The following is a 16,295-nucleotide window of genomic DNA, read 5'->3' on the forward strand; positions in this document are numbered from 1 at the left end:
AGATTTGACTTAAAGCTTGGGGAATTATTTATTTAAAATCACAAATCAAAATTCCAACTTTGATGCCAATAAAACCACCTTTGCTTCGTGAATCCCTCCACCGTACTATTTTTCGTCAAAAACGCTTATTTTATTTTAGTTGTGGCAACAAATACATAATGTCTAAAAGTAAACGATACATAATTTTCAAAGAAAATTGCCCTCAAAATCCAAAACATATATCAATCTGACTCGCCAGTATTGCCAGGATTTTGTTTTTGCAATTGAAAAATTCAAAATAAATTTGACTTTATTTTACAACATGTTATGAGTGATAAGTACTTTTCATGTAAAATTTTCTCAGAAATACGATGAAATTGTCAAATTTGAAATGAGAATACACTAGCAACACTGCCTCGAAATTGATATTTTTAATTATTCAACTAGTGTTCTTCAAAATGTAATTTCTAGAATGTAGATTGATATACCGGATCAGAACACATAAAAAAATGGAAAAGAAGATTGCTTAAAACCTGAGAAAATTTTACTTTATTAAAAAAAAATACGTAATTCGAGTTTTGCACAAACAATTCCGAGAGGAGAAGTGTTTTCGTGTAAAATTTTCTTAGTAACACGATGAAATCATTGAACTGAAAATCAAAATATACTAACTTGCCGAAAAATGCAATTTAATTTTTCAAATGCAAAAAGACAATATCCGACACTGCCGATTAAAAGTTGTTTTTTTTTTTTTAATTCCTTGAATAATGTATCATTTGATTAAAATTAAGAGTTTTTACAGAAAATGGTACTTTTATCAAAAATGGAAGGAGTTGGAGTGAAGGATGATTCAATAGGTACCAAAGTTGGATTATTTGAATAGTGACCTTATATGAGCACCTCCCCAAACCAGTCGAATCTGAAATGGTATTTTTTTGCACACTTGAGATGGAATAACGAGTATTCCACATCAAATTGTATCATGGAAAAAAATATAGCCCATTAGTAAGCTTTTGGCATATTCATTTTACTTACTTATGTTTGCAGTGACAGACCGGTTTTCGATCCAGTGCGAATCCAGATCACGTCGCTATGTCACTCGGTCTTGAGCTGCTATCTCCCAGTCGCCTCTAAGACCTATTATGCGGGCTACCCCGAAGTCGACGGCTTTTAAGAGGATTCCTGCTAAATATAATTTTTGATGCTCATTCCTCCGGCATTCTAGCTACATGGCCAGCCCACTGTAACCTGCCCTGTTTTATCAGCTTGACTAAATCCGTCGATTTGTATGCCTGGTACACTTCATGGTTCATGCGTCTGAGCCAAACATCATTTTCCAGTTTACCGTCAAGGATTGAAAGCAAGATTCTACGCTCAAAAACACCAAGGCCTCGTCAATCAGCCTCTTTCAGTGTCCGTGCTTCATGGTCATAGAGAGCCACCGGGAGAATCAGTGTTTTATAGAGTACTAGTGTTGTATGGGTCTGCATGCTGCGGGACCTCAGCTGGTGCTTCGTTTGACAAAATTTATGACAAATCCTATTCTCTCAGCTTGTCACTTGAGAGGTCCAAAGACCTTTTCCATCGCTCTACGGTTAATACCAATGATGTCGATATCGTCCGCAAAACCTAGGAGCATGTGAGACTACGTCGTGATAGTTTGACGGCCCGTAATCTTGCTTCAAACCTTTCGACGTCTCACCGGAACCACCCAAGTAACACACAAAACATGTTAGAAAATAATTCACAATGACAGTAGTCATATAAGAATACTATAATCGCAATTTAAAACTTGTGTTGTTATATTCTTGTTCTCGAGATGTTATTTCATAGCATAAGTGTATTTAATATATTATCGAATATAAACTACTGCTGCTTATCTGTAACTTGTTTTTATGATGTTATCAAAACAGTACAGAAAGCAACTTAAAATACAACATTTGCGAGATGTTTTTCATCAGTAATTCGACCACATTTCGAACACAAACTCATTTTTTCCTGGTTTTGCAGTGCAACCAATATCACTCTAATTTTTGTTACCGTATATCTAACAACGTTTTCTAGTTTTGAATTATTTTATGTCTAGATAACGTTGAAACTATGCGAAAACAATTTTAATATTCAAGCGACAGAAACAATTAATTTTGAAAGGTTGAACATTGCTTTTCATCATCAATTTATGATTGATTAAATGTGCCACTGACAAAAACGATCATCGAACTGGTTGCACTGCGCGTAACAATACATTCGCGCATGCGCTGGGTAAATGTTGTCATAGCAACGCATTTGCGCATGCGCTTTGATGTGGCAAATTCTGACCCACGAATGCGCGAATTTCTTCATTACACTGGGACAGTGCAGATCTACCCAAGGAAAAAAAGAACATTGCGGTTTACTACGCATGTAACAAAGAGACGCCAGATAGTTGTTTACGAACTAAGCCCATGAGGTGGTGGGGTAAACTGACTCTTCGCAATGAAATAAATCAGTGAACATTCTGTAATGCATAATCCATTTTCCACTGATTGACAAATAGAAAAACCATATCCAATGAATGGCGCATAATTTTTTTAGAAGTAAAACGTGATGTTTCACCATGAAATTTGACGCGCACGTAAACCTTTGTATTAAAGGCATCAAATGGTTGATTTATTTTTGTTTCTTATTTGGTTATTCGAAACGCCATAATCACTATTTTTTCATTATCGTTCTTGATAAAAATCAGTGTCGTTCTGCGATATGTTTATTTTGAAGTTTTATGCTTGCGTCAACGATGTTTCGATTAGTTAGCAATTACAACTTAAAAATATCATATTTTCAACGTATTTCTACCATATTGGTACTCGAGATGTATTTTGCAGCTTCGGTCTAACATGTTGGCTTGCTTTCATGAAGTTTTATAAGACTTCATAAAGTACCAGTACTTGTCCTAGTAGCCTTTAATTTTTGCGCTTTTCTAGTGATAGAGATGTCATGGAAAAGGTAATGTCAACTGAAATCTATAACTGTAGGTTGTATTAGAGGAGTTATCTCAACTGCTCTATAACAAGGTGTGTTACTTGGGCATCCAGATTGGCACAAATAAGTCTAATTAGTTTTGTTGTAAAACCATGTTCGAGCATTATCTACCTCAACTCATTTCTCTTAACTGAGTCATACGCTGCCCTGAAGTCTATGAACAGATGGTAAGTCTGCAAGTTAAATTTTCGAAATTTGTCTGGGCTTCCTGCAACGGCCCCAGTCTGTGAAACAGGGAGAGAATTGTATACACGGTATTGAGAAAAGTTAAGCCCCGATAGTTGCCACAGTCCAGACGGTGGCCTTTTTTGAAGATCGAGCATATGAAACCCTCCAATCAGTCAACCAGTCAACACTTTCAGCATGATCCGATGGATGACATGATACAACTGTTCGCTCCCGACTTCGGAAAGCTCGGTAGGAATGCCGTCCTTCCCAGCTGCCTTGCAGTGCTACAGCTCTTTAACCGCTTTCTTCACCTCGTGTATGGATGATGCATCCTCAATCCCGCTTCTTTCGATGCCTCTGTCTCCCTCACCGTTCAACAGCACAATAAAATGTTATATTCAACTCCTAGCCACCTCGGATTTATCGGTAATCAGGTTCCTTCTCCTATCATTGCACGTGACAGAAGGAGCCACATTTTGGTTCCTGATTTTGTTAATCTTGTCGTAAAAGCATCTCGCAACGCATCTGGAGAAGAAGCCTCGCGCCTCCTCAAGAACACACTCCCAATGCTGACATTTCTTCCGGCAATGGAGTAACTTTTCAACGGCTCTAGTTGCTCGATACCTCCCTAGCTCTAACGTGTCACAGACGTAGCCAACGTGTAACCTCTGGCGCAGTTCTTCTCATCCATCGCTCTCTCATTGGACATGGACGTGGACGTTCGACAACAGCTGTATCCAACACTACTTGCATTGTGAGACTGGTCGTACTATCGTATGTATGTTCAGGTCCCCCCCAACTTGCTCATCAATCCGCTCATCAACTTCCTGCAGCCTCTTCTCCAGTTGATAATCGGTGGATGTTCAACCGTACCCGCCTCATTGTCCTCGATTTCAATATGTTGAACAACTTAGCGCGGATCTTGCATACCACGAGATAGTGGTCCGAATCAACGTTTGGCCCTCTGAACGACTTTACGTCTGTAACGTCTGGAAAGTGCCGACCATCTATCAGAACATGATCGGTTTCAAAGCTGGCTGCCCCATTTGTATTTAGGCGTGTTTACGAATACTCCGGAGCGCAAAACAAGTGCTACAGATAGCCATGCCTCGTTCGTGGTAGAGTGGAAGCTTTCTCTCCCAGTTACGAGGCGGAAAGTCTTCCTGCCCGACATGCGCACTTGCATCTCCGATGACAATCTTCTGATTGACAGCCTTCATCTGTTTCCCGATTAGCACGAAACCGACTCTTCCTACAGGTTTAACGCCACCAGATGTGGTGCCTCGATGAAGTGTCCACAATAGGATCTACCACCCGGAATTCACGTTCTTTTGTATTAGGCCACCGCCTTTAGGCCTTCCGCAGCCAGGATACCTGCGCGTGCCGTTTTGAATAGAGTCCTTACATTTCAAGTGCCGAGTTTCCAATGATCTTTGTCGATTTTCGATCGCCTAGATCGATGCCAATTATTCCGTTCCGTATTACTACCTGGATTGTTCGTGGTAATCCATATTCCGTATGATACCTTACAAGAGCTGCGATATCTAGTCTCGCGTCTTAGATATAGCTGGCTAGGCACCTAACATAGGGACGCAGCCGCGTACGACCTCCCTTCCCAATCAGCATAAGACCAAACTTTCCACCGGGGTTGGTTACCTAATCTCCGCTAAGGTTACTCGTATCCCGCTCGGCACCTCGTGGAAGTTGGGATAGGAGTTGCACGATGTTTACTCTTACGCAGTATAACAAGTAATGACAATATGCATTCATGACAGGAACCCCTAAAGCTAATCATGTTCATACGTATCTTCTCTTAGAAGCTGAGTTCGTGTAACCCTGTAAATACTAGTACACTACAACTCCCTTCCTACAGAATAATTGATTTCGTTCACAAAGTCATTTTAACGAACCGGTTTCTTGATTTCACGACGAGTTCGAACTTCTCTTGTTGTTTATCCCTAACTTCCTCCGAAATCCTGTTACCTGAGAATTACAACGCGTAATATTTTTTTTTAATTTTTTGAAACGCCAAAAATAACAACTTGTACATATACATAGAATCTGAGTAACCTGGGAGTACATAAAGCTTATCTTTCATGACTCTACCAAACAGGAGGACAGACGGGGCCAACCCGACTGCACTGTACGGCGTTGAATTGTACATCAACACGCACATCCGCAGATCTCAAATCCAATCCGTATCTTCAGCAGAACTAATATTCAGAAGTTTCCCGATCATCCCATTTACTCTCTCGACCTCCCCGTTTGCCTGCAGGCAGTACGGCGTTGTCTTTCTCACCTCAATATCATATAGGGAATCGAACGTCTTCGTCAGTGGTTTTCTTCGGTAGTTTTCCTGCAGCAATCTTATGCAACAGAGGGCCGAAGAAAACCACTGACAAAGACGTTCGAAACCCTAGTTCGCAATAGTTAAGGGATTCCTCGCTTATGAACTGCGGTCCATTATCTGTCTTAAGCTCTTACGCTCAAGGTTGCTGTAATCTGTTTCATGACAATGACTTTAAGGTGAAACGGGATTGTGGCCTTTTCCTATACAATTTTGAGGTTAGAGTTCTTTTTACTTCTGTATTTTGATCGTAAAAAATTCGGCCTCCACTAAATAAACAGCACTCAAATTGCTACTTCAGGCATGCAACAGTTGTGGAAACAATTGATTAAAGTTTCATGTACGTAGTCTTCATAAATCAAGAAAAAATTAGATTGCAAAATTCGAGTTGATCGCGACCACGTCCCGTTTCACCCTAATAAACCGGCTAAAATAGTTCACAATTACCATCGAATTATGTCCGGAAGGCAAAGGTCCAACGAAATCTGCTGCTAAGTCTGCCCGAGGTTTCTCAGGCATCTTTGTCGATCTGATTGATTCTGGAGGCTCCAGAGCTGACACTATTGTACATGATTTGCTGAGTTCTACCATCCGTTTAGACTGTTTGTCGATTCCTGGCCACCAAACCTTCTAACGCAATCTTCTATTCATTGTTACGATTCCGGGATGAGACTCCTGAGCGAGTTCTAGAATCTTATCTCGAAGGGTAGTCGGGATAACCAAACGGTCTCCGCGCATAATCACATTTCCTGTGCGATACTATTCTGATTCGAATGCTTTGAAAGGTTTACTCTCAGGATGCCATTCTTTGCTGTCTCTTGCTTAACTTCGTGAACTGTGATCGTTCTCGAAACTGTTGACGATAACAAACTTCCTAAAAACACTTCGGTATCTTCATCAAAAGGTTCCGCCCTTGCAATCGATAAGCGTGACAGCACATCTGCTATGTTTGTTGTTCTTGGCTAATAGGTTATGTCAAATTGATAAGCTCGAACGCGTAAAACCCACCTATCGATCCTGGGGCACGGCTTGGAGCGATGACTGAAAAGGAAACACAAGGGCTTACAATTCGTTATATGTTCAAATTTCGTTCCCATCAAGGAAAGACAAACGTGTTCGACGGCCCACACCAAAGCAAGAGCTTCACTTTCAGTCTCAAAATATTTCTTTTCTTAATCTGTGAGGGACTTACTAGCGAAAGCAATGATTCTCTTTTCCTGCCTTTGGTTTTCCTGCTCCTCCAACTGCTCCTATTCCGTAACCGTAACCGTAACCGTTCCGACTTGTATCCGTAACCAAAAAACTCGTATCCTTTAGATCAAAATATCCTAAGTATCCTACCGTAGACATTTCGGACTTGATAGCTTCAAAAGCGGTTTGCTGTTCCTCTTTCCAAGTGAAAGGAACTCCATCGCTTAAAAGATTCCTCATCGCATCAGTTTTGCTGACAAGATTAGACAAGAACTCTAATAACACAAAACGACATCTTTAGACCATAGAAACATCTGTGTAAAGTATTAGCCAGATCAAAAATAATTGATTGAAATGCTTGCCCTATGTTGCGTGAAATGGCACAGGTTTTTCAGTTGATCCACCAAGGACATTGCAGCGGCAAAAGTACCGGGCAAATCCGCCTGCATCAACTAGCTTGGAGTTTTGGAACCGAGCTGTGACCATTCCTTACCTTGATTCTCTTGTAACCTCACTGGAAACACGGTTCGGTGAAGATAGTGTACCTGCCTACGCGTTGTCCTTGCTGCATCCCGCTAACGTAATACGCATGTCGTTAGAAGAGTTCAAGCGCAAAACCGAAGCTTTCGTAATTTTTTTTATGAAGTTGACAATTTCGTTGGAGAGGTGCAAGTTTGGTATCAACATTGCAGCAGCATGAGAGCAGACCGTAAGAACTTGGAAGAGCTGGTTCTTATAGACCTGCTTGTTGAAGCCCGTTCTTTCTTCCCTGCGATTGAGAAAGCAATTAAAATTGCACTTGCTCTACTATGTGAAACATGCACGATCGAACGCTCGTTCAGCACATTACGTCGAGTGAAAAGCTGGTTAAGGTTGATAATGGTTGAACAGCGGTTGAGTGCTCTCTGCTTGCTGAGTTTTGCTAAGAGTGAATGTGAAATGAGGCACTTGAAATGGTCCGGTGTTAGATTCTGGAACTGACAATCTTCACGGGCTCGATTGACGTTGCCGCCGTAGCTGATAATATCTTCAGATTCGCATTTCACTAACTGCAGACACATAAACCGCTTCCGGAACGTTGACGTTTGATGCGCGAAGATTTTATTGAGAATCTTGACTGTGTCATTGGGACGCTTTGGCAGGATGTAGTCGAGATAGCGGCTGTGCGAAGGGGTGTCCAGCGTCCGGAGAAGTAGACGTACCTTCGCCGCCTCATTCAGCTGGCCTGCATCGTTCTCGAAGAGGTCCTGGTAGCGGTTTAACCAGCGTCCGAACGTAACCGAACGTTTGCTTCGTCGAAGACAAACTCGGTGATGTTCGATGAGAGGGATTCCAAAATCTGCCTCGGGGTTTAATACTGAGGCTGCTACTGCTGGGCCGCCATCTGCTTTAAAAGTTGGGCGATCTTGAGAATCATATCTTGAATTCCCGGTTGCAGCTGCTGATCAACTCTATCTTCTGCTATATTCGTGGATTCTTGAGATCCTCGTCGCCAAAATGATATGTCCAAAGGTTTAAATGAACTTTGGAGTTTTTACTAAAAAACATCTATTTATATTCGAGGTTGGACAAAAAATAATCGAATTTTCTACTCTGATGTCAAGGACAACTTCTCACTGGTTGCCTTGATGTGACAATCATTAAACACTAGCAATTATTTCTATTTTTCAAAATACCATTTTTTTACTTCTTAAATTTTGAAGAATTTGCCTCCCCTCCCCTACTTCAAATTCTGGCCCATGTCATGCCCCAGAAATTTTTATTTTTTGACGCTATTTTGGGCGTCGTACACAAATTACGTAACGCTAAAAACCTAGATTTCAGGAGCCCTACCTCCCCCCCCACCCCCTATGTAACGATAGGTAACGTTCGACATGACTCCCCGCCCCTAAAATTACGTAACGCTGATCAGCCAAACCCCCCTCCGAAATTTTCAATTTCGAGCAAACACCGCAGTCACGTAACTCTCTCTAACTACCCCCCCCCCCCCTCCCCCCTACTTAACAATAAGTAACGGAGACTCAACCCCCTCCCCCCCTCCTTCATGCGATACGTAATTTGTGTACGACGCCTTGGCACTTTTGTGAATTAAGCAATTTGATGTGGGACTTACACTTCTTTCTTTTTAAAAATGCTGTGGTAATGTCCTTGATATCTTTAACTCTTTCAAATCCAACAAGCAATTTTGTTGATTCACAGCTATTAGGGCTATTATTAAGTGGATTTCAGCTGAACTATACCATAATGAGCCGTTATTCAACAATTTCTTTTTGTTGGGAAGTAACAAATGTATGTTTTAACTAGCCTTTTCAAATTTGGTGTTAAAGTGAATTTTATCTTCAAGAAAAAGCCTGCTAGGATTTTACGAAAACGGAAGTAAAACTTCAACTAGTTTTAAAGTCGTTTGTTACAAGATCGAAGTTTCATCGTGTTTCATCGAAGTAAGATTCAAAATTATCTTGAAAAACCTCTACGTTACCTTTGATGAATTATTTTTTAATATTTACTGATAGTTTGAGTAGCTACGAGTAAGAACACCAACAGACGTAACCGTCGTAATTCACTTCAGGGCAACCTTTTAATAACACCCAGGGGTACTATTACTGCGTTGCTGGGCTTGTCATGACTCCAATAAAAGAAGTTCATCGGAAGTATGGTTCCATATCAAGTGCAAATACGGGCTCTATTTTCTAAATTAAAACATTCCCTGAAAGTTCTAATAGATGGATAATTTAAACGAAAATCATTAAAAAAATTTCTATCCGACTTCTACTTCCAGATAAGTATACGGTTAAAGAAATGCGCTTCCGTTGGAAAAACGACAATGGCCTCACATTTCCGAACGACTTCGGGGACCAGTTCTTCCGATTGCCAAAATATGTCGTCTCGTTCTACACCGAGCAGGAACCGCAAACGATTCATTATGGCGATGGTAAGCTGCTAGCGCTTTTTTTCTTTTTTTTTTTTTCTTTTTCTTCGACCGCATTTAACGCTTCCTGCTCAATTGAATTACCTAGTAGATATCGATAGCGCATCCCTTTCCAGACAACCACAGCTCAGCCCGGCTCGAGATCACCCTATCGCGTGAGGTCAAAAGTTACCTGCTGGAGAACTATCTGCCCTCGACACTGTTCGTTTCGATGTCCTGGGGTTCGTTTGTGGTCGTTCCGGAGATCGTACCCGGACGGATGGTGCTGCTGGTAACCACGCTACTCTCACTAATCACCATGTTCGATACGGTTCGCAACAATTCGCCGGATGCACTAGAGCTAAAGTGCCTGGAGGTGAAGTTCCATTTATGATTGATTCTAACCCGGCGGAAAAGTATCTAACGTATTATTTTGTCATTTTCTCTTTTCCTTACGATTCCCGCTTGTCATCGGGCGGCCCGAGACAGGTGTGGCTCATATCATGCACGCTCTTTGTGTTTTTCGCGCTGATAGAGTATTTCATAGTGCTGTTTGGAATCCGTTACGACAAGCACTGGCGAGTGGCGGCCAAGGCCCATGTGCAAGTCGCACCCCCTGTACAGCTCCAATCGACGCTCAGTCTGTCGCAGAATACCGTTGAGACGCCGGTAAGTTTATGATAATACCCATAAAATGAATGTGTCCTTCGGTACGACCAGAGTTGGTTGAAGCTATAATTGGCTCAACGATTGTCTTTGATGGATTGATGAACAAGCGTAGAGATAATGAAAAGTCATGCAAGCTACATAATCCTCATGCCACCTACCTTATACTTAGATGAACTCAACACACGCCCGGCGAGAGAATGGCCTTGAAAGTAACACCCTGAAGGTGACGGGCACGAACAAGGTGCAACCACAGGAATCGGACCCGAACAAGCCCGGATCAATCGGTAATCTCTCGGGCAGTTTTCAAAACACACAACATGTGACTTCCGTTATGACTAGAAGGCGGTAAGCTTAATCTGTTTCCCTTCAGAGTAAGAGCAGAAGGGATGTACTAATCGTTTCTTAGCACTTACAGCTTCCGCAACGTGGCCGACGTCGCACTGTTGTATGCCGGCTCGCAACGGGGCCGGTTGGACCAAATCTCACTGATCATCTTCCCGCTAAGTTTTCTCATCTTCACAATCACCTACTGGACAATGTACATTAGCGAATCGAATAGAAAAAAGCTTTAGGGATATCCCCGGTTTACTGTTAACCCTTGATAATAATAGAATTTAAATAGATAAAATTTAGCCGATAGTATGGAAAGCAGTTAAACAGCAGCTAAAAATCAAAATTTTCTCACACAAATCATATCATCACTATTGATAAAGTATTATACAAACGGATTGCCTTTAAAATATTTTTCTCTAGTCAAATTAAAGGTATGAAAGTCACCAAAAATTGCCTTTGCAATTGTACAGCATTGTTACCAGCATAGATTAATTCAAGTTGAAATAATATTTCGCATCATTGAACTTTGATCACATCGAAAGGAAAAAAATAAATTATCACAAACTCAACATGATTTTGAAAAAAAAAATCGAAAGAAAGACAGCTCCATTATTCAATATTTATATTTTCTCGTCTATTTTTGGCTCACTTGCTTAAAACTTCTTGACTCGTATGTACAAAGCAAATCGATAAATTAAAACTGCTATAAACAGTACGGACGACCCATCACCAATCAATCTCCTTTCATGAGGAGCGGCTGTTTTCTTCGCTGGGCGAGCGAATAAATGCCGGAATTTGACGTGCTAAGCTCTACGATCTACTTTTCTGTTTAATTCGGTATGAAAGGATTAAAACTAAACTCACACGCTGTGGTACGGAATGCATTCGATTTTGAACTGAATGTTTTTTTTTTCTTTGCCTGCTTGGGGCTTTCGTGTTATCTTACTTTGGGGTTGTAGTTTCCGGTTATTTTTACGCTCACTTACCATTCCAGCTGCTGATTTTACCATTTTCGAAGACCAAACTGATTCGTGGTTTTGGCACAAACTTGCCCGGTTTCACCAGCTCCATGCTTTCGTCTTCGTAGTACTAAAGATAAAGTATTATTAAAAAAAATATATCAAATTTAATGTCATATGTTGTTTCAGCCACTCACCAAGCATTGAGATATGAATTTTAAGTAGCAACTTTCCATTTGCGAATTTACTTCCAGAACGCTTTCAGTGCTGAATATTCGTAGAAAGTTAAATTAACATTTTCGTATCTGATCGAAAACCAAAAAAGCACTTACTTCTCATCCACGCACAGCTTTTTAATGATGTTTTGGCATATTGAGGTGTTACAATCGACATCGAACAAAGGTATCCCGAAGTGAACGTCTAGGATAGTCCATTCCTGGAGAAAAATATAAACTTTTAAATACATTCGACAACGCAAGCAACAACTCTAAAATTACCTCCATCTTAACCTCAGGCGATCGTCCACGCGCATCGGAATCGGAATCTGCGTTTCGACTGGCGTCGGCCAGCTCTAACACCAGATCTTGATTCACGCCTGCTTCTTCCTGGTCCACCTGCTGTTGTTCGCTTTCGACGGCTTTCGCCGGCTGCTCCGCTAGGGACGCGTCAATGTCCTGCATGTCTCGGATTCGTCGAATATCCTCAATCAGACTAGCGTCATCACTTTCGACTGACGTTATCGAACCAATCGTATTCGATCGTACCTGTTGAGTGAAAAAAACATAGCAGTTTTAAACATTTCTCGGTAACCTATATAACTATCCTACCGGTTTTGGTTTAGGCTGATCTGGTTGGGGGTTGCCAGCTTTGGATTTTACGTTTTCATTTTTAGTCTTGTCTCTGGTCAAACGAACGTTCTCGTCGTAGCTTTCGCAGCCTGTCGGGAGAAAAACACAGCATTAAAAACTTTTTTTTATTCGTAACCTGTGTAAGGAAAACTATATTCTAACTCACCATAATCCGGGACACCAGTCTTAATGAACGTCAGATACCCAAAGCTACGCTCCAAATTTAGCACTTTAGCAAGCCTCAGAACAGCCGAATGGCGGCTCCAGCTTACCGCACTTCCGGCCGTAGCATCAAGAAACGGAAACACCTCGTAGTGAGCTTCGGCTGCCTGCTTAATCCCATAACCCTGAATCAGTACGCAGCCATTCTTGAGATGCTCATTAAGCGACGCAAATCTTTCCGAATTCAGAATGAACGACTCGGTATGGACGATTGTGATCAGCAGCTTTCCATAGCCGAGAAAGAGGCGCGGCAAGTGGGTGAGGACAGTCCCTTTGGTTAGCAGCAAACTAGGTGGACCATAGCCTCCCATGTGATAGTAGAACAACTTTGTCCAGATGTGTGAATTAGCAGAAGTTCGATAAAACTGACCGAAAAAAGGAATAGTGAATGGAGTGGAAAGAACCCCGGAAAGCGGTGCGGCGGCAATAAGAAATTTGTACTTCTTCTCCAGCAGACGGGTTCGAGTTTTCAAATCCAGTGCTTCCAGGCTCTCCAGTCGAAGCAGATCTAGCTCAGTGTTGAGGACGTTTTTAAGTGCAACTATGGTCGATCTTAAAATTATGGCATGATGGAAGTAACGGCTAACTTCACCTTCACCGTCGGCATCCAGGATGGAGACTTTTTCCAACTCGCGGAGAAAGTCATTCATCCCTTCGTCACACAGTTTACCGACCTCGAAAAGGGTCACGGCGTGCGTTTTAAGCCCAGGTGAAAGATTACCCATCATAAGGAATGCAGTCAAGGTTGAATCAAAAATAAATCCAACACGTTTGGCGTCCGGCGAGCGAACTTCTTCCACTTTCGCAGAGTCGGATAGGGTGCAAAAGTCAGACGGACTGTCTTCGGCCGGGCTTGGACTGTCCAGTGATCCAGCTGTTAGATCACCCGGCCGATCACTCTGCTCGCTATCAACCGATTCCTGACTCAGCAAAAGAGAATGATAGTTGAAAATTGTCCTTCCAGCGTTCTGCTGTTGCTGCTGAATCAAATCGCGCTTTGCACTACGCCAACTTTCATGAGGCTCCGGTTGGTTTGCAAAGCTGGTATGCTTGCGACGAGCAAAGTTAAGACGGCAGAAAAGTGATGTTGCTTGCTTCACCGTATCCAATGGCACCTGGAGAATTTGACTGAGCTGGGAATTAAAGGAAAAAAGTCAGTACAATAGAAAAGTCTTTTTAAAAACCGTTATTAACCTCAGCTATAGTGGACTGCTCGTCAGCCGTAACAAAAACGTTGTACAGCAGGTTCTCGAAGTAATCACCACTGACTCGATTCATAACAAAATTCTGCAGCGGCGGAATGCTAATTTTGTCCTCGCCACTGATTGGCACATCGAGGTAAATTAAACCTCGCCGATAGAGACTATGAACCACTTCGTAATCCAGCCGTCCAGCTGTCTGTGCTCCGTAATCGATCAGCTGATCAATCACGGCCAATTCGTCCGAGTTTAGAAATTGCACATCACTCTCCAGAACGTAACCATTCTCAACCTTCCACCATGGTTCGATTAAAATCCGTCGGGGAAATTTCGGCAGAAAGTAGTACGGGTTCCGTTTAAAAAACAGCTTTGGTGATCCGGTTTTCAACTCACTGGAAATAGACAGATACTCATTTCGCCCGATTCCAACCACCCTCAAACAATCCGCAGCCGTGAAATTTGGCAATGAATCATAGTTTTTATCGTTGTTCAGCAAGAATACAAGCATATCTGTAAGATAGATTGCGCATTATAATTCGAAGGAAGGAAATTACCTAACTGCGTCTCTCACCAGCATAATAATTAAAAGGAGTCAGCCGGAGGCCCTTTGTCACAATGTCGGCAAGATGGTAGGGAAAAAGATGCAGCGCCCGAATGTTGTCCTCTATCAATTTCTCATAGTACAGCTTTTCATTGCCAAAGGTGCTATGCACTGTGCGTGTTATGACAAAACATAAAACCATCACTTTTCATGATTACTCAAACGCACTGATGCTTGATGTCACTTACCTAAATTGCCTCGATATCGCAGTTGGTTCTTGAGACTGTACTCGAGAATGATTTTTTCGTAGCGTTTTTCATTATCATTGAGTGTCTGATTGGGAAGTTGGATATTTTATTTCAACGAAAAAGTGAATGTTCAACAGTAATAAACATTACCTTGCGTATCTCCGGAGGCAAATTTCGCCAGCTGATTTTGCTGCGAATGTTTTCCTCCACGTTTAGCAGAAAGCTGTTCGGACTCATTGCAAATCTATGTTACGGGAATGCCATCGTTTATTTTACATATGCAGTAACTTGTCTATTACTTTTAAGCTAGATTGAGACGCACAAATTTCGAAAATCACAATGTTAAGTATCAAAAATAAAATGTTTTGATAGGATTACACAGATTGCAGTGAAAATTCCAACACATCGCACTCGAGTACACAAGCAAACAGACCGTGAGTTTAGACTACTCATAATCGGCGATGATGATCATGACCAGCGTTGCCAGGTCATTTTTTCAAAAATCTGGAAAAGGCAAAATAAAAATCTGGAAAAAATCTGGCAGTCATTTCGTGGGGTGAAAGGTTAATTTTTCGAATAAAAGTCTTGGGGTACGCAAAATTTGAGGTGACAAAATTGCAAAATTTCGCGCCAAAATTGAAGTGATGACCTTTTTGCGTAACAGAGTAAATAAAATCTGGATAACAACTGGATCATCCATGAAAAATCTGGATAATTGGACATCAAAGCTGTCTACCTGGATACATGTTCAAAAACCTGGATAATCCAGCTAAATCTGGATACCTGGCAACCATACCTGATTCATGACGAACAGGCGTGAGATAAGACTTCTGGTATGAACTGAGAAAAGGGCGCAGCTAGCAATTCGCGTTGACAGTGTTGCTGATATTTGTTTGGTTTTTGCGTGCGAAAAAGAAATAAGGAAACATTTTTGCATTTGTCATCACGCACATTTTGACAATTACATATGAGAGTTCACGTAGGTGCGAACAGCCTTCAAAATCTCTTTCAACGCGAATAAACCGAATAAGAATAACCACAAAAATTGCTTTTGAAACATCACTCTGTGATATCACTTTACGTTTAGTCCGAGGAGCAAGACAGCTTTTATCTGAGTTACTCTCATGCTTGGGAGTAACTCTAATTTACTCAATATTACTCCGAAATTTCCAGACGATTCACATCTTCCACATTATCTTGAGAACAAGAAAAATATACGAGCGGTGAGACCGAGCAACATTCATATTTATATTCGTGGTGGGGAAGAAGTTTAAGGATGGATATTCAGAGACACGACGGTTATTCAGATTCGCTCTATATTTTTCACGTTTTCTCAGAAAATTTCGGAAAAACTCAAATTTACTCACTTCTATCTGAGTAACTCTTTTGCTTGGGACTAATTTACTCAATATTACTCCGAAATTCTCAGATCATTCACATCTTTGATTACCTTGAGAGCAGAAAATATATATAAACGGTGGGGCCGAGCAACATTCATGTGTATATTTGAGGTGAAAAAAAGTTTAATGATGAATATTCAGAGACTCCAGAGTTACTCAGATTTGCTCTTTATTTTTCAGGTTTACTCAGAAAAACTCGGAAAAACTCAAATTTACTCACTGTCTTACCCCTCGGTTTAGTCCTTCCAATTTCATTGCAAAACTC

General features: G+C 41.3%; 2 protein-coding genes across 4 annotated transcripts in view; one reads left to right on the forward strand and one right to left on the reverse strand.

The window, feature by feature from the left end:
- LOC129722660 (glycine receptor subunit alpha-2-like) overlaps positions 1-11,152 on the forward strand; it is a 35,038-nt gene extending 23,886 nt beyond the window's left edge. The window contains exons 6-10 of one of the 3 annotated variants that reach the window (XM_055676280.1): positions 9,483-9,635; positions 9,734-9,987; positions 10,101-10,280; positions 10,450-10,625; positions 10,696-11,152. In XM_055676280.1, coding sequence (XP_055532255.1) covers positions 9,483-9,635; positions 9,734-9,987; positions 10,101-10,280; positions 10,450-10,625; positions 10,696-10,852 — 920 coding nt within the window. In that variant the 3' untranslated portion in view covers positions 10,853-11,152. Of the gene's footprint in view, positions 1-9,482; positions 9,636-9,733; positions 9,988-10,100; positions 10,281-10,449; positions 10,626-10,686 lie in introns of all 3 variants that reach the window. The other 2 variants (XM_055676279.1, XM_055676281.1) reach the window with 2 other exon arrangements.
- Positions 11,153-11,218: 66 nt separating this feature from the next.
- Positions 11,219-15,065, reverse strand: LOC129721275 (protein FAM91A1). The gene is made up of 10 exons (XM_055673660.1): positions 14,781-15,065; positions 14,631-14,715; positions 14,413-14,553; positions 13,837-14,351; positions 12,587-13,775; positions 12,400-12,509; positions 12,070-12,336; positions 11,905-12,008; positions 11,770-11,839; positions 11,219-11,702 (listed from the first exon to the last, which is right to left on the reverse strand). Exons 1-10 carry the CDS (start codon positions 14,865-14,867, stop codon positions 11,592-11,594), a joined length of 2,679 nt encoding a protein of 892 aa, XP_055529635.1. The 5' UTR covers positions 14,868-15,065; the 3' UTR covers positions 11,219-11,591.
- Positions 15,066-16,295: the final 1,230 nt, after the last annotated feature.

The sequence above is a fragment of the Wyeomyia smithii genome, chromosome 2 (assembly GCF_029784165.1).
Source record: "Wyeomyia smithii strain HCP4-BCI-WySm-NY-G18 chromosome 2, ASM2978416v1, whole genome shotgun sequence".
NCBI lineage: Eukaryota > Metazoa > Arthropoda > Insecta > Diptera > Culicidae > Wyeomyia > Wyeomyia smithii.

What these genes read in the sequence shown, in the direction of transcription:
- LOC129721275 (XM_055673660.1), bottom strand. Translation starts at nt 14,867, where the DNA reads ATGAGTCCGAACAGCTTTCTGCTAAACGTGGAGGAAAACATTCGCAGC. An exon ending in TCCTTTTAATTATTATGCTG is followed by an intron (nt 14,352 to 14,412) that starts GTGAGAGACGCA and finishes TCTATCTTACAG; the next exon opens with ATATGCTTGTATTCTTGCTG. An exon ending in CGCCTGAGGTTAAGATGGAG is followed by an intron (nt 12,009 to 12,069) that starts GTAATTTTAGAG and finishes ATTTTTCTCCAG; the next exon opens with GAATGGACTATCCTAGACGT.